General features: G+C 44.3%; 1 protein-coding gene across 1 annotated transcript in view; it reads right to left on the reverse strand.

Moving 5' to 3' along the window:
* Positions 1-1,764: 1,764 nt before the first annotated feature.
* lekr1 (Leucine-, glutamate- and lysine-rich protein 1) overlaps positions 1,765-25,702 on the reverse strand; it is a 101,995-nt gene continuing 78,057 nt past the window's right edge. Inside the window, exons 9-12 of the mRNA XM_085429622.1 lie at positions 24,070-24,145; positions 19,959-20,123; positions 16,254-16,457; positions 1,765-3,348 (exon numbers count right to left, since the gene is read on the reverse strand). Of these exons, the coding sequence (XP_085285748.1) occupies positions 2,893-3,348; positions 16,254-16,457; positions 19,959-20,123; positions 24,070-24,145 (901 nt within the window). The 3' untranslated portion in view covers positions 1,765-2,892. The remainder of the gene's footprint in view (positions 3,349-16,253; positions 16,458-19,958; positions 20,124-24,069; positions 24,146-25,702) is intronic.

Genomic DNA, 25,702 nt, shown 5'->3' on the forward strand with positions numbered 1-25,702 from the left:
TCCTAAATTTCTATCTTGTTCAAAGAGAAGATATAAAACAAAGTTCTAAGCTAATCGACCTTAGTGTTCTCTTTAAAAAAAAAAAAAAAAAAAAGAATCGATAAGAGAATCGATAAAGAATCAAATCGTTAAACAGAATTGAAAATGGAATCGGAATCATGAAAATCTTATCAATACCCATCCCTAATGTTGAGGCTGAAGAGGAGGACAGGGACAGGTGCTGCTAGGGCGAGACAGACGTCTTTCACGGAGTCCTTTAGTCCAGCAGGCAGGCAAGGTGTTCAAATAGCGCACAACTTCAGTTTTTTTTATTTCTATATGATGAACTCTGCATTATTAAGTGATAAGAACAAGTAATCTGATGTCCTGTAATCATTATGATGCTATAATTTGAGATACAATAAATACAATAAGTTTTTGTACAAAGTATCGGTATCGGATCAGTATCGTCGATACCACCCTGAATATTACTTGGTATCGGACCGGAAAGAAAATCTGTGGTACCGCACATCACTATCAAATAGTTCCTGGATGTTTAAATATGTGCCGGTAACATACAAGGTTGTTTTTTAACTTCTTAAATTTAAAAATGCATTTTAAACTTCTGTGCTGCTATATCTCTAGCATGGCTAGCATATGTTGCTAACTTTCATAGCTATTGTAAGACTCTGCCCTTCCTGTAAAAAAACAAAAAAGGTCCATTGAAGTGAATGGAGATGGCGCAAGTCTTCCATTCAATGGCTCTGATTTCTTTTAATCATTGACACATTTAAAGGATATTAATGCTTAAAGTTTGCATTATTAGGGGCACGGCCACACTGAGACAGCTAACAGTGTAACAGTTAGCTATGTGCTAGATGTCACATGAGCGAATTCACATCACTGAACTTGTACTCCTGATGGTGTTTGTGGTGTTTTTAATGCAATAATTTGGCTAATAATGGGCTAAAGTCATCACTCTGGTTTTAGCGAGTGAACCAGCATATTGTTCCTATGTTAGTTAGCAGCTGCTAATCAAGCTTGCAACTGTTAGCTGGAAACTTGAATTTCCTCTTTATCGAATTAAAATGTTCCTGTGAGATTAATAATAAAATGTTTGATTTTGCAGATATTTTGTTTTACACTTTTTACACATCATTTACACATAGTCCATGATAATTTGTTGATTAAAAGATTAATTAAATTGTGAATTATCCAGTTTCACCTTAGCAGTTGAGAGCCCACGTGCATGAGAAGCGCTCACAATATTAAAGAGTAAAATTCTACAATTCCATAACAACTGAACAAACTCCATGTGATGAAGGTCATGTGATAAGGCAAGAAGATTTGCGATAAGTGAGTACACAGAGCTTAATCTGGGATTGCTTTGTTAACAACAATTCCAGATCAAGGTCAAGATTCCACTGTGAAGCCTATTTTCTCACTCACACAAGCAGTTATGTATATAAAAAACTAATATAGAACAAAAGAAGAAGAAGAAGAAGAAATGTAGCTCAAATTTGAAGAAGTAAGCCAAGTCTTCCTCTTACACCTAAATGGACAGTACACTATGGACACAATTATACAAGTAAGAACTTTCTGTGACTTAAGGTGAGTGATGGTAGAGTTAGGATATAAATAATCACTCTCTGAAAACTCACACACGGCAAAGTCACAGGCAGTGTATAAAACACACACAAGGCCACACACTGAAACACAGGAAGCCAACACTGTGCTTGTTACAAAGCACAAAAAATGCACTTAAATCACACTAAGAACCAGTATCTTGTTGTTTTTATTATAAGGAAGTCAATAGAATCACCAAAGCTTACAGCAAGTGGAAGCCTCTGAAGTAAGTGACAACCTAATTGAAAAATGCAATTAACCAGTAGCAAATTTATTACTACAATGATGACAGTCAACTTGAGGTAAACTTTCCCCCCTTTACGTGTTGTGGTAAATGTCTTATTAACCCTTCGAAGAACATATGTGCAGGTTTTACTGGCACACAGTCTTTGTTTGAGAACATCCTCTCCACGCCGACAAAGGTTTTTTAGCAGATAAACCATATGTGTGTGTTCTGGCAAACAGGAAATGTTGGCAGGATATAATAATTTTCCCCCCCCACCTTTTTTAAGTGAATGAAGTGCACGTGTGCATTGTCTCGCAGATGGATTGGAAAGAGGGACACGGGGTGAGCGAAGGCTTGTGTGCATGTGTGCCAGTAAGCAGGGAAAATAGTTCCATGCCACACAAACACACACACACACACACACACACACACACACACACACACACACACACACACACACACATCTCTCCCATCATGCCAATTTATCCCAAATGTAGGGGAAGAGGAAAAGAGAGGAGGAGGAGGGGATGGAAAGACCTTCCACAGAGTGAATGATGTCAATAACACACAAAGCCTCAGGGGAGAAGGCTGGGTAATTGTTGTTGTGTGCGTGTGTGTGTGTGTGTGTGTTTGTGTGTCTGGGGATGCTTACCATACAGTTTCTTTTGTGTTTGCCTGCCTTTTGTTTGTGTCCACGGGTGGCAAGGGACATGCTGTCATGCTCCTTAAAGCTGTGTGTGTGTGTGTATTTGAGTGTGCGTTGTTTGTGAAATCCTGTGCGTGCCAGTGAGTCTGCGTGAGTCAGGTTGTGAGAAAACAAGTGCATATCTGTTGCTGAGTGTGTGTACTGAGAGTTTACTAGTGTGCAAACAAGGACTCAGGCGCAGTGCCTTATCTGAGTGTGTGTGTGTGCAACTTTTAAAGTAGTCAGTCAGATAATTAGTTTAAAAGAAAAATAAGATGCTATTAAAACGAATGTAAAAAACATAATTAAACTACTATTGATATCTGCTTCGTTCAGTAACTGATTAACACACGTACAGGCCTGTTTGGCTTGCTTTTCAGAGCGTCTCCTTCCTCTCCATCACTAAATTGACCTTACGTTTGACTTCACTCACTGTGTAGCTTGTTTTCAGTTTGGGCAGTGTCACCTCTTTCTGTTTTTCTCCACCTAGCACTCTCCCACTGCTCCAGGACTCCAAATTCCCCAATCCCACTTGTTCTCCACCCGTGCCCTGGCCTCTGCCTTTGTCTGTGCAGGCGGGCGAAGGCCGGAGTCTGCTTGGGGAGGCCAAAGAGCGAGTGAGCGGTGCCCGGGCTTGACCGTGTTTGTGTACATTTTTGTTCCCTGTTGGTGTGTGTCTCTCCAAGTGGTCTGGAAGTGAAAGCTTTAAGGTGTCCTGATGAGATGCCTGGGATCGCAGCCCGAGGAGCTCCTGGCGAGCCTGAGACAGCGCAGCAGTTAGCTCTTCCCTCTCTTGACACTCCCGCCTTACTGTGTCCTCGAGTAACGTTACCTGGATATGAACAAAAAATGAATCGTTCAGAGGATCTCATCAACAACTTTTGTTTTATTTTCAAATAAAGAAGGAACAATTCACCTCTGTTTCAGTTTCTCATGCACACATATTAATATTAACCTATTTTTTATGAGCTAATCAGCTTTGAACCAAGCTTAGCTCAAGTTCAAAGCAGTAGTTCAAAGCTGACTCAGTCGTGCAGAGATTTAACAAATAAAATACACTCTGTACTTCATTTGTTAAATCTCTGCATGACTGGCAAAAATGGCTAAATATTTACAGTTTAAAGGAGGGGTTGTGACTGTTTGAGACCATAAATGGCAAATATGGATAAAGTGATTAACCAGGGCCCTGTGCAAGTTTTATTTTTCTGTAAAACATGCTTACTGCATTCACCTCCTCACCAAATATCCCAAGCTGCATTAGGCATCCGGCTTCTACCTGACTAATGTGCAAACTTTTGAGCTATGGTGTGTGTAAATGAGACAAACCAGTGCAAAAATCACCTTTTCACTACACAGGATGCACAACGCACCAGGGCCCCAGGAACAGGAAGTAAAGGGCTGGGTTTAACTCACAGGCAAACATTTAAAAATTAAATAGGCATTCTTTTAAAGCCCTCCATAGCTTTGTCCTAATTTTACACGCATTTCCCACCAATATGGCACATGGCAATAAAGACTGCTTATTGGCTCATTTAATTACAAGCATGTGCCATTTCAATGGTTTGCATCATTATGGCCATCTGCTGTTTGATAACACACACGTGTTGCTTGCAGCCCAAAAATGGTGAAGTGACAAACCTAATCACCAAAATTTAACAGATACTAAAAGGCGGATCTTTGTAAGCAGTCTGTGTGGACTCAAAACAATTAACACCACACAAATCTTACGGCAATCACTCCCACATGCTTTTAGCACAAGAGCGGGGTGATGTATAGACTGCACAGCTTCCATAATGGATTTTTTACACTCTAATTATGAATTTTAAGGCTAAAAAAAGGCTACTTGACTTGCATGAAGAAAATAACACTTTAAAGGTTGAGTGAGGCATCCTTCTTTTTCAGATTTTGCTCTACTGGCCATCTGGTCTGTTTATTTCTCCTTGCAATGTGTTTATATTGTGTTGTTTAGCATGTTAGCATGCACCACATTCACTTTCACTCTTAGATGCAGTGTTTTGTTTGCCCAGTCTACCTTCTCCCCAGGCCTGTGTGTAAGCAGGAATACCACTGTCGCAGACTGGCTGCAAAACAGTGCTTTTATTCCAATATTTACAAAACCAGGGCAGTGCACAGACAGCTAGCTGACTGTGTGGTATTTGGTAGATGTGCAGTTGCTTAAGAGCATTCATACAAGGAATAATAAAAACAGAGACACACTAATATCCACCTAAAGTCTGATAAATTAAGCCATTGGGAGGTATTGATTATAAATTTACATTTGTTTGAAAAAAATTGTTAAATCTTTTACTTGTTTTTGTTACTTTTATCAGTGTGATGAGGTTCATCAGTTTGCTAACAGCACTAGAAACTGAAACAAATGTGAAGAACCGAAATGGGTCAATCAACTACATCTCGGAACTAGGCTAAGCAAAAATGCGCTGCTCCTGTGTTTGTGTCTGGACTCTTAAATGCTAATGCTTTCACAGGCGTGTCAGCTAAAACCGATGATTTAGGCACCCTGAAGATGAATGAATTTAATCCAGAATAAAATGAAATATGTTGCTTTCAGATTTGTCTGAGTAAGCATTGGATGTAAATTTTAAGCCTTTAATATTCTCACTAGCCACACTATACATCAAACACTCACAAAGCCATCATCAAAAAATGCTTTAATGTGAGTTTTGCGTGTGTTTTTAAAGTGTGTGTGTGTGTGTGTGCGTGTGTGTGTGTGCGTGAAACATAAACGCACTTCTTGACTTGAGAATGTGACTGTGAGATTGTCTCTGTGTGTAAATACTGCCCTGGCCCCAGGGTGTACATCCACATCTGCTTCTCAGACAGGCCCATCATGGAGGACATACAGTAAATGCGTGTATACCGGCTTTTCACATTCATATTTTATATATAATTATCTGTCTACAATTGTCAGCATATGTACACGTGTTAACAGATGCCTGTGACACACTTTTCCAGCTTTGTGTGCTGTGTCGCACCTCACGCTATTATTGTGAGAGTGTGTGTGTGTGTGTGTGAAACTGTTTGCACACGTTGGGCCACTTCCTAAGTGTGTGTATGTGAGTCTCCATCCTGTATGTTTATATGCAGCCATGTGTTAGATCATGTAAACGTGCGCGTGTGCGTGTGTGTGATGTCATGCATGCCAGTCTAGCTGCAATCATTAGGGGCTCCTAGTGAGAGCAGGATTACAGGGCTATTAGAAAGAAGTCACACGCAAACTTACAGAGCCCCTGCTTTTAATCTTACACAGTAAACCACATTCCACTGGCAACACACACACACACTCAAATGCACATAAAATACAGTTTAAGACCCTCATCAGCATATACATACTGTATTTAGTGATGCAGATCTACTGTGGAGTGCATGTTTGCACACGCAACGTTGCATGTGGTGTGTGTTCTCTCTGTTGTGTGACTTCAGTGGTTAGTGGGGGGGGGTTAAAGGTTAGCCATTTGATCCCTCAGACACAGTGTGACCTTTCCCTCTTCTCCTGGTCAGCTGCAACAAAGCCACAGACAGACAGGAGGGGGAGGGAGACAAGGAGAGTCCGGGACACAGAAACAGACAACATAAAGGAATAGAGACAGAGTTCAGGGGACGGGCAAGAAAGAAAAAAACAAAGCAAAGCAGCGAGAGGGGAGAGATTCAAGCCGAATAGGAGAAGATTATGCAGTTATTGCTGGCTTGATCTCCATACTGCTCCAGCCACAGAGTGACACGCTAAAGAGGCCACAGCATCTGCAATGCTATTGTTTGAATATCACTTTTTTACAGTTACTAAAGGCTCCACATTATACCCCTTTTTAACCAGTTAATGCAAGTACCACATGTCCCCAGAGTGTGTATGTTTCAGCTTAAAATAACACACAGCTCATTATTTCTTCCACGCCTGCACAGTTTTGAGCTCGGTTTCAGCATGTGCAACTTTAAATCAAACTGGAGCTGCAGCTACACCCGCCTCTTTCAGAAAGAGGTCTGTGCAGAGCAACAGAAACAGAAATAGAATAAATAAAAGCATGTGATGCAATGTAACGCTTAATAAAAATAAAAATGTAACTTCTAACAAGCTTTTAGACTTTGTGGTTCAGGTAATTATGGACACTGCACTAAAATAATTTTGCCTTTTGGATTTTTTCTTCTTCTTCTCCTTCTTCTTCAGGACAGTATGTCCTTAGAAATGAAAAACTGAATCATGGCTGTACTAATGAATTATGAGCATGTATTCTCCCTCTTAACCTGCCAAACTCACCTCCAGAATACACTGGAGAACCACAAGAACCAAAGTTAGTCCCTCTTTGTCTGATTTTTCTGCTGTTGGTGCATATGTTTATGACTTTTTTTGCTGAACCTCAATAAACTGCTTTAATAAGGAAGCTGAATCGACAATGGACAGGCTTAGTTCATCACATTCTGGACCTGACGTGACTGCTGGTGAGAGGTCATTTGAAGGAAGTGTCCAAGATGCTGCAACAGTATCTGACCAACGAAATGGCATAATGACATAACAAGTTCATAGTCGAAATCCAGTGACCATTTTTCATAGAGGAAAGGGCGGTGAAAGCTCGCATTTGAATAGGAAAGATAATCTAGAAGCGTTATACTGATTGATCTTCTCTAACTACAGTCACAGCGCAGTCAAATATGGTGACAAAGAACAGAAAGGCGGGGTGGTGATGGGGGAGAAGCCGCTGTGCTGAAGGTCCATGAATGACATTAAAAGAGCGTGTCAGCTGTGAAATTGGCATCAGGACACCTTGAACTGGCTTAACCTATTTGGACGGGCGCTTCGAACGGGAGACCGCTGATGAGACGGTGGGCGGACAGAAAGGGGGAGGGTCGTTAGAGGGCTGACAGATTGTAGCGATACAAAGCTCAGCTGCATGACTGAGACAGTCATGCAGAGGAAACCAAGGTGATTAAGCAGTGATGAGAAGAAGATGACTTGACTATAACGACCTTTGTAGATTAGGGATGGATCGTCTCCTCTGATGAGTCTTCTGTGAGTTTTGCTTTTACTTTCAAGTTCAAACTGAACATTTCTTTTAACAGAAACAACTTAAAAAATACACAAAGATTTTGCCTGTGATGCTTTTATGTGGCTGTGTACAGTTCAAATAAAAATGCAACATAAATGATCCTAAAGCACTTTTTCTTCATAATTTATTATTTCACTGTTGCTTAAACTATTGCAGCTCATATAGTGGGATGTCTTCACAATGTGTTTCAACTGAAGATTAAACATTTAAAGCTGGACTTACCTTGGACAGAGACTTTTTAAAATAATTTTGGTTTTGTACATTACAATGAATTTTAAATGAAACAACTCAGATGTAGCTTTAATTCAGTGTGTTAAGCAAAAAGATTGAATAAAACTTTCAGAAACTAAAGCATTTTTTTAACGCAATACCGTCATTCCAGGGGAACAAAAGTACTTGGACAAATTAAATAACTGAAAATAAAGTGTTTATTTCTAATACTTGGTTGAAAACCCTTTGCTGGCAATGACAGCCTGAAGTCTTGAACTCATGGACATCACAACGTGTTGGGTTTCCTCCTTTTTAATGCTCTGCCAGGCCTTCACTGCAGCGGCTTTCAGTTGCTGTTTGTTTGTTGGCCTTTCTGTCCAAAGTTTTAACAAGTGAAATGCATGCTTAGTTGGGTTAAGATCAGGTGACTGACTTGGCCATACAAGAATACAACCTCTTTGCTTAAAACTCCTGGGTTGCTTTGGCTGTATATTTTGTGTCATTGTCCATCTGTATTATGAAACACTGTCCAATCTGACTGCATTTAGCTGGACTTGAGCAGACAGTATGTCTCTGAACACCTCAGAATTCATTCGGCTGCTTCTGTCCTGTGTCACATCATCAATAAACACTAGTGTCCCAGTGCCACTGGCAGCCATGCACAACCAGGCCATCACACTGCCTCCGCGGTTTTACAGATGATGTGGTATGCTTTGGATCATGAGCTGTTCCACGCATTCTCCATACTGTTTTCTTACTTCACTCTGGTAGAGGTTGACAGTTCAAAGACCGATCTAGCCTTTTTATTCTTGAGGCTTATGAGTGGCTTGCAGATTATAGTGAACCCTCTGTATTTACGTTCATTCAGTCTCCACTTTATGGTAGACTTGGATAATGATACGCCTACGTCCTGGAGAGTGTTGTTCACCTGGCTGGCTGTTGTAAAGAGGTTTCTCATCACCATATAAATGATTCTGCAATCATCCATCACTGTTGTCTTCTGTGGACGTCCAGGTTTTTTTTGCATTGCTGAGTTCACCAGTGCTTGCTTGCTTGCTTGCTTGCTGTGGCGGAGGCGTGGCCCCGGGCGCAGCTGCAGGGGAGGAGTGCAGCAGAAGGCTCAACAGGGCGGCGCTGCGAGGCCGGTAAGAACAGCTGATGGTGTTTATGTACTGATGATGGTCTCCCTCCGCTGTGTTTATAGTGAGACGGGGAGGGGCGGCCAGAGGAGAGATCAGCTGGGCTCGTGAGCTGTCAGACTGTACGACTGAGTCAGCTGTCAAAACTCAACACTCAAAGCTTCAATAAATGTGGAAGTTGGCAGTACATACCTGTGTGTGCGTGTGTCTGTGCCTGGTGTAGTCCACAAGTGGTGCCGAATCCCAGGAAAGTGCCGGTGGGGGAATGTCCGACCCACAGGCCGCGCCACCCGCCCAGCCTCTGCAATTCTTGGCGCAGATGCTAGCGGAGATGGCGACGATGAGCCGGGATCAGGCGGCCGACCAGCATGCCCACCTGGCCGCGCTGCAGGAGCAGACGGACCGACAGACGCAAATTCTGGAACGGCTGGTCGGGGCCGCTGCCACGCCGAAGCCCTCGCCACTGTCGGTGGCGGTGCCCCGGATGGGGGACGGGGACGACCCACAAATTTTTTTGGGGACCTTCCGTGCCACGGCGGAGGCTTGCCAATGGCCGCGGGAGGAGTGGGCTCCGCGGCTGCTCCCCCTGCTGTCTAGGGAGGCACAAACAGCGGCCCTGAGTCTGCCTCCGGCGTCGAGGAGCAGCTTCCCGGACGTGAGCCGGGCGGTGGTGGACAGGCTGGGGCTCACCGCCGAAGACCATCGCCGGCGGTTCCGGGCCTGTCGGCTGGCTACAACGGACCGACCATTCGCCTGGGCCCGGCAGCTGCGCGACGCGGCGGTGCGCTGGCTGCAACCGGGGGCATCGGAGGGCGAGACGAAGCTGGTGGACAAGGTGGTGCTGGAGCAGTTCACGGAGGGGTTGCCAGCGGAGACGGCGAGATGGGTCCGGTGCCACCGGCCCGCAAGCTTGGAGGTAGCAGTGACGCTGGCGGAGGACCACCTTGCCGCTGGAGCAGGGGAACCCGGGGACGCCGGACGGAGGCCGAACAGACAGGCCCCAGTGCCGGCCCCGAGGCGCCGTGTGCCGGCACCAGGGCAGGCCGAGCGGCTGCCGGCGCTGAGCCCCACTAACCCTTTCGCGGCGTTGGTGCCGTCCAGGGGAGCCGAGCCAAGTGGAGCCGCCCCCGAGCCACGGAGAGCAGCACAGACGCCGGGGCCGGAGTGTTGGAAGTGCGGGCAGCCGGGGCACCTGAGGAGGGATTGTCCGCTTATGGAAGTGGGGCAGGTGTTCCGCGTTGCTGGCGCCCCAGCACCCTCCCCCGGTCCAGGAGGGACATACAGTATTCCGGTAAGGACTCGAGGGGGTATACGCCAGGCGTTGGTGGACACGGGCTGCACGCAGACCCTCGTACACCAAAGCTTGGTTCGCCCCGGGGCATTGCTGGAGGCAGAATGGGTGGAGGTGAGGTGTGTGCATGGTGACGTTCACAGGTATCCCATAGTGCCGCTGTTATTAAAGTATAAGGGCAAAATGCATAGAGTAACGGCGGCGGTTAGCCCGCGCCTGTCGCACCCCCTGATTCTGGGTACCAATTGGCCGGGGTTTCATCAGCTACTGGGGCAGTACGCGGGGGTGCGATCACGACCGGAAGCGGGGTGTAGCGTGTGCGCGGCATTCAGCGGTGACGCGGGGTCGTCCGACACCGACTCCGGGGGGGAGGAGCCGGCGGGTCCCTCACGGGACGTCCCGCCGGCCCCGGAAGTGTCCCCCATGGGTGATTTCCCACTGGAGCAGTCTCGTGACGGCACCCTACGCTCAGCCTTTGACCAAGTGATGGCTATTGATGGTCACGTGGTGCGCCCTGAGGCCGCGCAGACCTACCCGCGTTTCGTCTTATTAAACGACCGGTTATATCGAGTGAGTCGTGACACTCAGACCGAGGAAACACACACCCAGTTGTTGGTGCCGCAGGGCCGCCGGGAAACGCTTTTCCAGGCGGCCCACTATAACCCCATGGCAGGGCATATGGGCTACGAGAAAACTCTGGAGCGAATAACGGCCCGATTTTATTGGCCGGGCATCCGAGCGGATGTGCGCCGCTGGTGCGCGTCCTGCCGGGACTGCCAACTTGTTAACCAGCCGGCCATACCGAAGGCGCCGCTGCGCCCTCTCCCCCTCATTGAGGTCCCGTTTGAGCGCATCGGCATGGACCTCATCGGGCCGTTTCACCGGAGTGCACGCGGCTACCGCTTTGTGTTAGTCCTGGTGGATTACGCAACGCGGTACCCGGAAGCAGTTCCGCTGCGCACCATCTCTGCAAAGAGTGTGGCGCAGGCACTGTTTCAGGTCATCTCCCAAGTCGGAATCCCGAAAGAGATACTGACTGACCAGGGCACGTCGTTTATGTCTCGTACACTGCGGGAACTGTACGAATTACTGGGCATTAAATCTATTCGGACCAGCGTCTACCACCCTCAGACTGACGGGCTGGTGGAGCGGCTGAATAAGACTTTAAAGTCCATGATTCGGAAGTTCATTAACGAGGATGAACGCAATTGGGATCACTGGCTAGACCCTCTGTTATTCGCAGTGCGGGAGGTGCCCCAGGCCTCCACGGGATTTTCTCCCTTTGAACTGCTGTTCGGCAGGAGGCCACGTGGGGTGCTCGACCTGATTAAAGAAAGCTGGGAGGACGGTCCGAGCCCCGCCAAAAATGAGATTCAGTACGTGTTGGACCTGAGAGCAAAACTCCACACTTTGGGGAGGTTGTCACGGGAGAATTTGCTCCAGGCTCAGCAGCGTCAGCAACGCCTGTATGACAGAGGGGCTAGGCTCAGGCAATTCTCACCGGGAGATAAAGTGCTTGTGTTACTCCCTACTTCCAGCTCGAAGTTGCTCGCCAAGTGGCAAGGACCCTTTGTGGTCACACGGCGAGTCGGGGACGTGGACTATGAGGTCGCTCGGTCGGACAGGGGAGGAGCCACGCAGATTTATCACCTCAATCTCCTCAAACTGTGGCGAGAGGTTGAAACCGCTTCTCTGGTGAGCTTGGTGAAGGAGAGAGATGAGTTGGGGCCTGAGGTGCCAAATTCTATCATTCCCGCCTCCCTCCCTTGTGATGACCATCTCACACAGGCCCAGAGAGCGGATGTTGTCGCGTTGCAACAGCGTTTTGCGGACGTGTTCTCCCCCCTGCCCGGCCGGACGTCCCTCATCGAGCACCATTTCGTGACGCAGCCTGGCGTGACGGTGCGTTCACGGCCCTACAGGCTCCCGGAGCACAAGCGAAAAATCGTGCAGAGGGAATTGGCGGAAATGCTGAGGATGGGAGTAATAGAAGAGTCGCACAGCGCCTGGTGTAGCCCCATCGTTCTGGTGGCGAAGAAGGATGGGTCTATACGGTTCTGTGTCGACTATCGCAGGGTGAACGAAGTGTCACGCTTTGATGCCTACCCCATGCCTCGGGTCGACGAGCTCTTGGACCGGTTAGGCACGGCCCGCTTTTTCACGACACTGGACTTAACCAAGGGCTATTGGCAGATTCCCTTGTCTGCCGAGGCCAGGGAGAAAACGGCCTTCTCCACTCCGTACGGTTTGTACCAGTTCGTGACACTTCCGTTCGGCCTGTTCGGGGCCCCGGCCACTTTCCAGCGTCTCATGGACCGGGTACTGCGTCCGCACGCAGCGTATGCTGCCGCCTACCTGGATGACGTGATCATCCACAGCGACACCTGGGCGGAGCATGTGCTGCGGGTGGCCGCGGTCCTGGAGTCCCTGAGGGGGGCGGGGCTCACGGCCAATCCGAAGAAGTGCGCGGTTGGACGGAGGGAGGTGCAGTATCTGGGGTACCACCTGGGGGGCGGGCAGGTGCGTCCACAGGTGGAGAAGACGGCGGCTATCGCATCCTGCCCGCGCCCCAGGACGAAAAAGGAGGTGAGACGGTTCTTGGGGTTGGCGGGTTACTATCGTCGCTTTGTGCCGGGGTTTGCGCAGCTAACCAGCCCCCTGACCGATCTCACTCGAAAGGGTGCCCCGGATCTGGTCCAGTGGACGGGGCCGTGCCAGGCGGCGTTTGTGCAGGTGAAAAAGGCTCTCTGTGGGGAGCCGCTGCTTCACACTCCTAACTTTTCCCTCCCTTTTGTTCTGCAGACTGACGCCTCGGACAGAGGGCTGGGAGCCGTTTTGTCCCAGCAGGTGAGGGGGGCTGACCGCCCTGTCCTGTACATCAGCCGGAAGCTAGCGGAGCGCGAGCGCTGGTACAGCATCGTGGAGAAGGAGTGCCTGGCCATCCGGTGGGCGGTCGGCTCCCTGCGCTATTACCTCCTGGGACGCTCATTCACCCTCTGTTCGGACCACGCCCCGCTGCAGTGGCTCCACCGCATGAAGGATGCCAACGCCCGGATCACCCGGTGGTATCTGGCGTTGCAGCCCTTTAAGTTCAAGGTGATCCATAGGCCGGGGGCGCAGATGGCGGTGGCCGATTTCCTCTCTCGCTCGCGGGGGGGAGTTGGCTCGGCCGGACGGCTCCCCGGCCTCGAACGGGCGGTGGGGGTGTGTGGCGGAGGCGTGGCCCCGGGCGCAGCTGCAGGGGAGGAGTGCAGCAGAAGGCTCAACAGGGCGGCGCTGCGAGGCCGGTAAGAACAGCTGATGGTGTTTATGTACTGATGATGGTCTCCCTCCGCTGTGTTTATAGTGAGACGGGGAGGGGCGGCCAGAGGAGAGATCAGCTGGGCTCGTGAGCTGTCAGACTGTACGACTGAGTCAGCTGTCAAAACTCAACACTCAAAGCTTCAATAAATGTGGAAGTTGGCAGTACATACCTGTGTGTGCGTGTGTCTGTGCCTGGTGTATTCCACACTTGCTTTCTTTCTTTCTTTCTTTCTTTCTTTCTTTCTTTCTTTCTTTCTTTCTTTCTTTCTTTCTTTCTTTCTTTCTTTCTCAGGATGTACCAAACTGTAGATTTTGCCACTACTATTATTGTAGCAATTTCTCAGATCTTTTTTTTTCTGTTTTTGCAGCTTAAGGATAGCTTTTAGCTCCTTTGACTGCACGTTGTCTGTTCAAAGCAAAATGTTCCTGATGAAAGCACGACACCTCAAATCAAGCCCAGGTCTTTTATCTGCTCAATTGATAGTGATACAATGAAGGAATTGCCCACAGCTGTCCATGAAATAGCCTTTGAATCAATTACCTTTTGGTCCCTTTAAAAAGTGACACATGTTAAGGAGCTGAAACTCCTAAACCCTTGATCTAATTTAAATATGGATGCAGTCAAAGGAAAGCTGAGAGTCTAGTAATTATGTCCATGTCCAATATATAACTATAATTGGAATAGATTTCAGTAAACTATGTTTAGTTAGGTCCAAATATATAAGGACCTAAATGTAAATACTAACTGTGGCTCTAATTACTTCTAGTAATGTGAAAGGACAGAAAATTCCCCCGTTTCTGGTTCTGTTTTTGGTTGTTCCACTTTAATTTGGAGAATTGTATTCGTCTGTTGGTTTACTTCTGCCCTTTGCTCGATATTTCTGCTTTTTACATGCTGCCTGTGTTCAATTAGCCAGTCAGTCTCTTCAGTATATACACAAACCACTGTTCACTTTACAGTTGCCAGAACTTGTACTTTACACAGCATAGCTTTCCAGACATTTCCCAGATTGTATTCCCTTTTTCATTTTCTTTTTCTTTTTAACTTCCCTGTGTTCCTGCTTGGCTTCTTCATCGCTTACTTTTACACCGTTTTTTTGGACTCTCTTTTGCCTCCCCCTTTGTCTCTGTGTGTATGACCTTTGTCTGAAATAAAACTTTAGGGTTCTGGATTTTATCTCTGGCCGGCTCGCCACAAATGATTTAAAAGTTCTTACATACCTGGTACACATTTTAATTACAGGCTTCTGAAACTAAATTTCCAAAAAGCATATTGCCAAAGCAATATTAAAGAAAAGCACTCTGAGAGCACAAACTTTAACCAAGGCAGCTAAATCTCTGGGCAGCATTTACTTTTAAGGGAACTGTGGTGTATTATGGATTCATTTAGTTTTCTTTGTTCTTTTCAAACTTAATTTAAAAAGTTTGTTGTGCATTAAAAATCAGATAAGGGCAGCATGACAGATGTTTACTTTGATTACACATTCGTTGTGTAGGAGTAGGTAATGGATAATAAGCATTGATTTGTAAATAACTAGACATGAATAACACGAGCTTGTTATATAATATTACACTGCAGTATATTTCTGGAGTGTAAAATTGAGGTCAGAGGTCAGCTATAATGTGATATTTAGAATACCCATGTAACAGTATCATTTCCTAAATGTTGCCAATACAAAATAAGGCAGCAGATTTTTAAAAGTATGAAAATTTGACCTTATTTGACCTTGAAGAAGAGGTCAGAGGTCAAGAAACATAATTTTAAAAATCTCTATATGGCTTTATTATCACTTTGACCATCAGATCGATCTATGAACCTTGGAGGTCAGATATCAAATATTTTAAATCTGTATACATTACTATCTATGACAATATAGACCACACTGTAAGAATCAATGTTATTGTCAATTTTGGCCAGTAAATCATGAAGTTGACCTTTAAGACCTTGGTGGATTCAGGCCAAATTTTGGTGGACTATTAACAGGACCCCACCCCCACTCACTCAGAACTCTCAGCTATGGTGTTTACAGACAGAAAAGAATAACACACAGATACCAAAGCTACCAAAAACATATAAAAAATAAAGTCACACACACACACACACACACACACACACACACACACACACACACACACACACACACACACACACACACACACACACACACAGAATGTTTGGCAAAGTCAAGCTCATCACTACAGGAAGCTCTCTTTCCTGTCCCGTCTTTGTTCTTGTTCATAAAGTTTGCTCCCGCGCTATCGTTCATTCATTCCCTCAAACACGTGCACACACTGGCCTTCTTTTATTCATTCCTCCATTTGAACTTTTTATATGCACGCCCCATCCTGCTTCCTCTTTGCGCCGCTTCCATCTCTTTATGTGCTGCTTCGCAATTTAATTCGACTCCATTTTGAAACGTACTGGCACAGAAATCCAACACTGCGCGCTCTGCTGCCAAAGCAAATATGAACTCTGTCTGTCTCTCGCTTCTCTCGCTCTCTCTTCATCTTAAACTTTCTCGCTCACTGCCTCTGGCTGTGATCAAGCTAATGTAAATATGCGCTTAATTAATGCGATCCGGCCCTGTGTGAGTAGGGATTGCACACGAACAAGTGAAGCTAAGGCAAATGTCTTTGTTCGCAAATGCACACTTTCTGTTTTAAATTCACCTGAAGAACAAAAAAACTGAGAAACCTTCCACGGTTCCACCCATGGTTAGACAAACCATGCGCACACCTCTTCCTGTAGTTCAGCATTCTTCTCAGTCATTAGCTTTATCGCTGCTTTAGCCTGGACCAGATTCGCCATCGCCTGTCGGTGTGTCTCCTCCTCTTTTCTCCTCCTCTCCTCACATTGGGTTCTCCTCTTGTCCTCCCTGCTCCTCCACTCTTGCTGCAGTACCTCTTGCAGTTCCCGCAGTTTCATTTCACTCTTCTCCAACTGCAAAAGAAGACATGTTTTAATCCATGAATAAAAACAGTTACTTATAGTAAACAAAAGACTGTTTAAACAGGACAGGACGGTTTTGAGATGTGGATCTCTTTAAATGATGCTGTCTGGCATTTTGTGGATTTCAAACGGACTCATTAAAATGTCTTTCAGGGACTACGGGGAAATCGAGGTGACATAAAAATGCAAAAGCTTCAAGCGTTTCTGCTTCATATATTGGGGACAACATGTTTTCTTTGACCTCATCTAGACTTTGTTCCAGAAGTGGGCAGGAAGGGAATTAGCAGTGACAGACACAGTAGGAGCTGAAGGGCTTGAGGGGGGAATTTAGCATTTTACTACACTGGGCATATTCACTGCTTGTCAAATTTGTGATCTTGACACTGGTTTGTGTTTTGCTTTCTCTTTTATTGTTGTCTCCTACCATCAGCAGTTTAAATGTGGGCGGATATATATTTTGGGTGTGGGAAACCTGCTAACCCGCACGTCATCATCTACTGTTATCACATATCCAACATCTGGATTTAAAATCTGACACAGAAAATCAACAGAATCTTTCCTTTCCAACATTAACAGTCAGGTATCAAGCTTTATATGGAAAATTTGGTTTTTTTAAAAAAAAAAATTAAGAGGTGGATTTACGCTTCCTCAGTGTGCCCTAGATATTCTGTAATACAGTTTAACATTGTACACTGTCTTCTTGGTCTAAAAACAACTTATCAACAATTCAGACAGACCTGGTTCCTACTTGTGATTGACTCACAGGGGCTGCAGCACACACTGTTGGATATGTTTGTGCCTATGTCCAATGCTACATAGAGGTTGGAATTGCATTTTTGATACTTTTTCTAAAATATGTGGACAAGCAGTATATCCATCTCCATAAATTTCACTGTCCGGCGTGGTACAGATGGTATTAATTGAGGGCCACCAGGAAGGGAAAAAAAGGGAGAGGTAACACAACAGGTGAGTGTTCTGCAGTCAATCACCTATAACAACCATCGCAAAAGTAAATCAACGTCACAATGAAGAAAACTCATGTTTTCAAAGACTAACTGAGACTTGCATGAAAATGACATGCAAGCTGTGGCATGAACTGAAGCGAGCTATTCAATGAAGACGTCCTACAAGCTATTAAGGAACTGATACAGTCCCAATACAGAAATGCTTTAAGACTCTTTATTTTTACTCGTTATTGTTATGCAAGCCTCATAAATAGCTAGAGGAACTTCTACAAGTTCCCAAATTTAGTGGTTAATTTGCTTCTTTTCAGCCCACACTAGAAAAAGTTACCACTATTTTGAAACATTAGTTTAGTCACACTGTTACTATAACTTGACTAGATTAAGAATTAATTACTAATTAATGCACAAATGTCTGCAAATATTTTCTTCAAATTTTTGCAGTCAATTAAGGCCATGTCAAAAAGAAAGTACACCATCTTTCTAAGGTTTTACATAAGCTATCAGGTCCTTAAAATGAGGTAAATTTAAATACAAAACCTCAGACAACAACACATGATCTATTACACTACATCAGTATTTATTTACAAAAATAAGACAAAATTCAGAAGCACTGTGTGAAAAACGAAGTATACCCTTAATTCTTTTCATGATTTACAGCCTGAGTCACACAGGCCTAGAGACCTTGGTAAACAAAAACCATATTCTCAGATGGTTTGTAAGTGTTTACCAGCAGTTGCTGTGAAATCAATTGCAAAAGCCTCATCCTCAAAGGCCTAGAGATCAGTCAGTGACAAGCTGATGAGTGGTTGTTGGACGTTCCCGGCAGTCACTAGGTAAAATTGGTTGCAAAGAGGTAAATACCACTGCACTGAAAACATTCTTGCAATTACCAGCAGCTTACTGCACTCGCCCAAAGTTTGCGCAGGAGAGTGTCTGCTAATACTCGCCAACTACTGACCAAGCAGTCATTCACTTTCAAAGTAAAAGTTGTGCCTTAAATCTGCAAACAACAAATTTCAAAAGGCACACCTTTTACTTTAAAGGCCAAGTTTCTCTGTTTCTGGTTTGTGTCACACTTCTTCAAGTTTAACTCTTGCTAGGGTAAGTAGTTGGCGTGTGTTTGCAGACAAGTCAGCAGATAATCTGCTAGTGACCAAAGCAGCTGCAAGGACGTTTTTACCACGTCAAAGTCAGCAACTTCCAACAACCACTTGCTGACTGGTTAGGGAATACACATTATTTCTCAGTGAACCGGTTTGTAGACTTGACTGACTGGGACCTAAGAGGGAAAGTAACAGCCAGGTGCCAATAATCAAATACACTTGAAAAGATGAACAACCATGGCTTGTTTGGAAGTATTGCCAGGAGAAAGCCTCTTCTCTCTAAAAAGAGCATGGCACCACCGCTTACTTTTACAAAGTTCATCCAAACAAATCTCGAGACTTGAATGTCAACAATGTCCTTTGGACATATGAGACCAAAGTGGAGATGTTTGGCCATAATGCACAGCACCTTGTTTGGAGAAAAACAAACACAGAGCGAACATATCAGCACAAACACCTCATATCAACTATCAAGAAGAGTAGTGGAGACGTGACGACCACAGGAACTGGTCCCCTGTCTTAGTCAATCACAAACTCCTCTGTATACCAAAGTATTCTAGAGTCAAATGTGAGGCCGTCTGTCTGAGCTAAAGTTTGGCTGAAACTGGGTCATAAACAGGACAAAGATCCCATGGACAGCAGCAACTCTACAGCAGGATGACTGAAAAAGAAAATAATCAAGGTGTTGCAATGGCCCAGTCAAAGTCCAGGCCTCAGCCTGACTGAAATGCTGGTGAGGGACCTTAAGAGAGCTGTGCATAAACAAATGCCAGCAAACCTCAAAGAACTGAAAAGAAGACTGGACCAAAATTCCTCCACAATGACGTGAGAGACTGATGAAGTCATACAGATTACTTCAAGTTATTATTGCTAAAATTTGTTCTACAAGCTACCAAGTCCTGTGAAAACTTGAATTTGATGCATAGTGAGTACTAAATTCCCTACTTTGAAAAGAGTTACTACTCACAAAGAACTCAGGAAGAACTTTACCCAGAAACTGAAAGTTTTACAAAAAGCTGGTGCAAGCAGATCCTGGTCTTACATTTCTAGAGGCCACAAAGTCGCAGAGAGAAAACAAACAAAGACAGACACACAGGGAAGTAAAATGGCCAAAAGAGAAAGGAAAAAGTTGACAGATGGCAAATTACAAAAGAGAACACAAGAATGGATGTACTCGGCGAAGCACATGCTCTGTCCTCTTATCTGCAATTTCAGAATAATCTGTCTGCTTGCCATCTGTTCAGATTTCTTTCTCATAATACAGTGAATGAAAGATGAGATATAAAGGGGGGCAAAATTGAAAAGGACAACCACAAAAGCTTGATATTGTGAACAAAGGCTTTAAGAACTGCATGCATTTTGCTCCTATTTATGTAATGGAATTTGATGTGTACAACACTCATGTTCACCTAACACCTATGCACCTTCTGCTGAAGCTGGGACCTGTCTTGCTGACACTGTAGAAGCATGAACTGGCTCTTCTCCCTGTCCACTGTCAGCTCTAGGTCCATCTCCTGGCGAAGCTTCTCCATCTGCTCCCTCAGGTGCAATGAACTCTGGGATCTTTGCTCTTCTAGGGCAGCAGTCAGCTACAGAATTAAAGCCAAACACACACACACAAAAACATTTACACAAGACCAGCCTACATATGTTTATTCTTGCATACAATAATGACAACAGCACTGCACTTGCACAACAGCAAAGCTAATTAAAACAGAAAGAGACTTTGTCATTGAGACAAAGAACATCCTCAGGCTGGTCTCTGATTCAGACCAAGTGTGGCGTTCTTCATCATATAAACAGGAAGGAGGAACGTCACACAAGGCTTTGTCAGCTTTGTCAGTGCAAAAAAAAAAGAAAGAAAAAGCTCGAGACACACAGAAAATAATAAAAGTGGTGTTATCAAACAGCTGGGTAAAAAATATTTATACAACATCAAGATGTCTGGCCACCAAACCCCACACAAAGTTGTGTTTAATTCCTCTGTGGTTTCCCTTGATTCTTATTTGCCTCTTTACTACTAAATTTCTAATATCTTATAAAACACTTTGACAAACGCTGTATTGTTCCATGCTGTGTTGCAGCTCAGTGGTGATGCAAGCTCAAAACAGAAACAATGTCCTAACTCCTTTCACACTATGTGAGAGGAACGCTTTGTTAGAGTGTGTTACAATGATAGCAGTGTGACTGGCCTTGTCACAATGCTGTTGCAGTCCAAAAAAGAACTGTTGGGACATAAAACACCAGCTTTCAGAGCGGGGGCCAAAGTTGCATGCAACATATTTTTAGCCCGGCTTGGCCAAGGCCACCTTGTTTTCTTTCCACCAGCAAAGAGATCAGACAAAGTGTGCACCAGCGCCCGGGACTGGGACCATTGTGATTTTGTATGTGTTTATCTGGTGCATGTGTCTTTGTGCATTTTTGCCTTCAAGTGCAAGAAAAATAGTGCCTGTGGGTGTCAGAGACGAAAATAAAGGGCAGATTGGCGTGTGAAAATGTGTGTATTTGACCTTGTGCGTGCATGCATATTATGGTTTTGGTTTGTTGAACTGTATGAGAGACTAAGATTGCGTGTGTTGGATGAAATGAGAAAACACCACTTCCTCTTTGCTGGCTGAATGTACGTGTGAAGAGCATGGATGGTTTGTATGTGTATATCCTTTTGTGAGCGAGTGTATGTGTGTGTGTATGTACACAGCTGTCGTTTGTATTTAAAAAGCGCACCAGAGTGGCCGCTTCCTTTTCATGGGTATAAATTCATGTGAAATCAGGAAGCCCAGAATGAACAATAACCCATATGGATGTGTGTGTTTGTGTGTGTTTGTAAGTATTTTAGTCCAAATAAAGTATGTGTCAATGTCTTCACATCTATGTGTATTTGTGCTGTGTGTGTTCCAGTGTTATATTTGTGCCCGGCACTTGTCCAGGCTTAGGAGTACAATGCCTAAAGCAATTCTGTAATTATTTTAAATGATTAATTTTAAATTGACAGCCTAGATACAGCTGGTGGTTTGTACACCACAATAGATTAAAGTCAAATAATCTATATATGATTGAAGTGGAGGCTTTTAGCTTTAATTCTAGGGGTTTGGGAATTTGCATTAAGACTTTATTAATTTCTTAAGACATTTTTATACACAGCCCCCCATGTTCAAGGGTTCAAAATTAATTAGACAAAGTAATATAGTTTTAAATATAGGGATTGTTTTTAATACTTGGAAGGTTAATCTTTGGCCAGTCAATGACTGTGTCCTGATGTCCTGATGTCAGGACTGTACTGCAGCCACGCTGAGTAACTTAAAAGCCACGCTTGATGGGTTAAGATCAGAAACCATTTCCTTATGTTGAGAAACTCGTGGGTTGTTTTTGCAGTATGCTTTGAGTCATCATATTACTTGTACTGTGAAGCACTGTCTGTCAGTTTTGCAGCATTTGGCTGAATCTGAGTGGAGAGTATACTTCAGAAATGATCCTATTAGCACTCGCATTATCAATAAACACTAGTGACCCAGTTCTACTGGCAGGGGCACATAACATGACTCCATCATGTTTGACAGATGATACGATGTTTTTCTTCTTTTCCATTCTTTGCTGTTTGACCTCATCTTGGTTTCATCGGTACAAAGAATGTTTCCCAGAGCTGTGCAGCCTCTTTCAGATGTTTTCTAGTAAAGTCTAATCTGGCCCTCTTGCTCTTAAGTCTAACCAGTGGTTTGCACCTTGCTGTAAACTCGCTGTATTTTCATTCACAGGGTGTCTGTTGATTACAGACGGTGGCAATGACACTACTACCTCTTTTAGGTGTGTTCTTGATTTGGTTTGCAGCTGTTTTTCTTAATAACGGAAATAATTCTGTCATCATGCACTTTAGTCATCTTCTGTGGTCTTTCTGACCTTCTTGATGTTGCTGAGCTGCTCAGTGCATTAATTCATTTTAAGAATAAACCAGATTGTTGATTTAGTCCCTTCTAAAGCTTTTTCTCTCTCTGACAGGGTTAGCTGAAAAGCTATTAAAAAATGTAACACTTTGAGTCAAGTATAGATATTATACCTGCTTTATTTTTCATAAAATAATCAGGGAACAGGCCTCACCTTGCCTTGAAACTGCTTGCCAGTCAATTGCCAATTGTCTATCTTGAGTGGTTTTCTGAATAAACACCTTTTCAACATGCTCTGTAATGACTGAACAAGGCTCTCCAAAGGCAACCTGCAACTTTACAAGCTTTTTGGTTTCACCGCAGGCCTTTGCTGTAAGATCGGTTAATCAATACATAACAACAACACTGATTTCTTCCTGCCGAGCCTACGTGAAAACTATTTTTGTCTAGTAATTTTCTGCTGTTAGTCAGCCTAGCGAAAACAGATTGTCCGTGCACTCTCCGTTCAGCTCCTTAACAGATGTGCCTCTGACAGACAGACAGATGGCTCTAACGAGAGAAATGGCTGACGGGAGGGCGGAGTCTTTATGGACTGAACAGAGAGAACACTTCAGCAGCATTATAAATCGCTTTTAATATAACTTTAGAGTATGGCAACCTGTTTAGTCAGTTCTGTCATACTGTTTCTCTCTGATTGCTGCAAGCAGATTTCTTCAAGACTAAGATTTCTATAATGCGATTTCTGGGGTTAAATGTGTTTTAAGGGTGTAGAAGACCTGAGGTAGTGATGGAGATGTGCATACGTCAAGTCAAACATGCTTCTTTGAATTCTTGTCCACAAATATCTTGCTTGTTATGGCTCTCGAGCAAAGCATCCGTATTTTCTCATATAAACATTAATCAGCATAAGCAAAAAAGAAAGAAGCGAGACAGAAAGCAGCTTAATTTCCTTCTTTTTTCTGGTGAAATGGCCTCTTTGTTGTGACACACAGCAAAACCTCAGTGACTTTTGCCGCCAGACAGGCAGACAGTGTACTGTTTGACTAATAAAAGGCAGATTGGTTTTGTGTGCATGTGTGTTTGTGTGTTCAATTTATCTGGTGTTAAACAGACTGGTGGTCCTGGTGTCTTGTAATGTTGTCCACATTGTGTGAGTCAGGATTCTCCCTATTAGACTCCTCTGAACTGTGACAACAGCTTGGACGCTCTCCTAAACGTTTGTTTACTTCAGCACTCGGGAACTGAATGTCTGACATCGGTAAACTGATGCACTCATTTCAGCATACAAAATTAAAACAATGCATTGTACAAATTACACCGCTAGTCATCTGCTGCTGACAATGTGTCTAGGATGGTGTTTATTTTATAGGACTGGTATTAATCTTTCTTCCACGTAATTCAGCTGCACCGTGTTCATGTAAATGCTTGACCACGTCAAAATGATCTTAAGATGCCAGGCTGCTCAGGGCGCTGTGCAGTGCAAGCATTTGAAAGGAGACAAATGGGGCATTTTTGGAAAATAGACGGTGGAATAAATAAAAATCTGCTTAAAAAACCCCAAAAAACTGAATGACTACACAAACTGGCTTAGTAACATATTCTTTATTGCTGTGTATCAGTATTTAAAGATTTATTGTTCATACTGATAAAGACTTACCTTTGTGGCCAGCTGCTTAGTGAAGTCTTCCTTCATCATATTAAGGGCTCTGCCATGAGATTCTAGCATAACATCCCTGCAAACACGCACAGTTCACTCATTAAAAATATCCTGCCTTGCAATAAAAACAATCTACTGCACATGTGATACAATTTTTCTCCCTTTGATGTAAATAGGGCAACATTAAACAAGCATCCACTGTGGGGGAGACAACATATCATCAGTTCAACTGCAGCCCTAGGACAAGATAACTCCTTTCCTTACTCGATACAGCAGAAATAGCAGCCATCTGTTTGTAAAACCAGACTGTAGTGACAAAAATTTGACCAACTGTCTGAGACCAAATAATGCACTCACAGTCCCTGGCTGCTTTTGACTTTAACAAAGACTCCCCTGCCCACTGCGTAAATGAAAAAACAAAATACACACATAAACCACCTACAGCCCACATACCACAGACATGCTAAAGACATAAAAGCTCAAAAATTGTCTGTGTGAAGTCTAAGAAAGAAAGACAGTGTGGGAGATAAAGCGGAGTCAGCTAGAAAGGGTAAACCTCATTGATTTGTTGATCTTGTGTCCAAATATTATATGTCACTTCAGCAGCTGGTCTGCCTGATAAGATGTGAAGGAGCATAAATTCAAGGCCACAGTGAGACAAGCTGAGCTTTTTTTCCCTTCTTTTTTTTTTCTTGCAAATGTTTATACAGAGTAATTTGTAGAAAAGGCTCACTGAGGGAACCCGGAGCAACATTAAGGCTTAGAAACTAATACCAAACAAAAAGCAGAGATCCTGTAGACACATATGAATATTGAATTGTCATTAACTGGCTGTGTGCAGGAAGGTGAGGACCCAAATGCAAAACTCACAGGAGCGGGACGTGAACTCAAAAACACAGCTTTATTGCTGGGAAAAAAGGCAAAACGGTACAAATCTAAACAGGGAAAATACATAACTAATCACACGGGGAGGCACACAAGGAGACGCGACAAAGGACTGAGGGAGACGCGGACATAAACACACAGAAAGATAACGAGGGACGTGGGAGCACACAAGGAACGCAGCTGACACGAATAATCATAACTAGACGGGGCAGGACCAAACACAACACGACCTACACTGATTATCGAGACTATCAAAGTAAAACAGGAAGTACACTGAGACGCAGGCTGGAGGGGGAGAGAGAACACGGAGGAGCAGAAGGGAGAGCACAGACATGACGGGCTGGGGAAACATAGAATAAAACAGGAAGGGAAACGAGGCACAAGAACTCACAGATACACAGAGGGCGACGTGAGGGGAAATCTAATAAACCATGCTGACCAGAATAACCTAGGAACCATAGGATACAAGAGAACTCAAAAATAACACAGAACGATCAAAAATGCACGAAAATTCAAAACACTGGTCAAAATGGCATAAAACATAAATCATATCAATAACATCAAGCATGCTGTCGCACATTCACATACACTCAAAAACACACACACACACACACACACACACACACACACACACACACACACACACACACACACACACACACACACACACACACACACAAAGTGGCATGAGAACTCATGCATGTGTAACAGAGATTAACAAAGTGTCTCATGCATGTAAGAGGCATCA

The sequence above is a fragment of the Copadichromis virginalis genome, linkage group LG14, assembly GCF_057382275.1.
Source record: "Copadichromis virginalis isolate Kocher_CV1m ecotype Utaka linkage group LG14, C_Virginalis_male_GT1.1, whole genome shotgun sequence".
Taxonomy (NCBI): Eukaryota; Metazoa; Chordata; class Actinopteri; order Cichliformes; family Cichlidae; genus Copadichromis; species Copadichromis virginalis.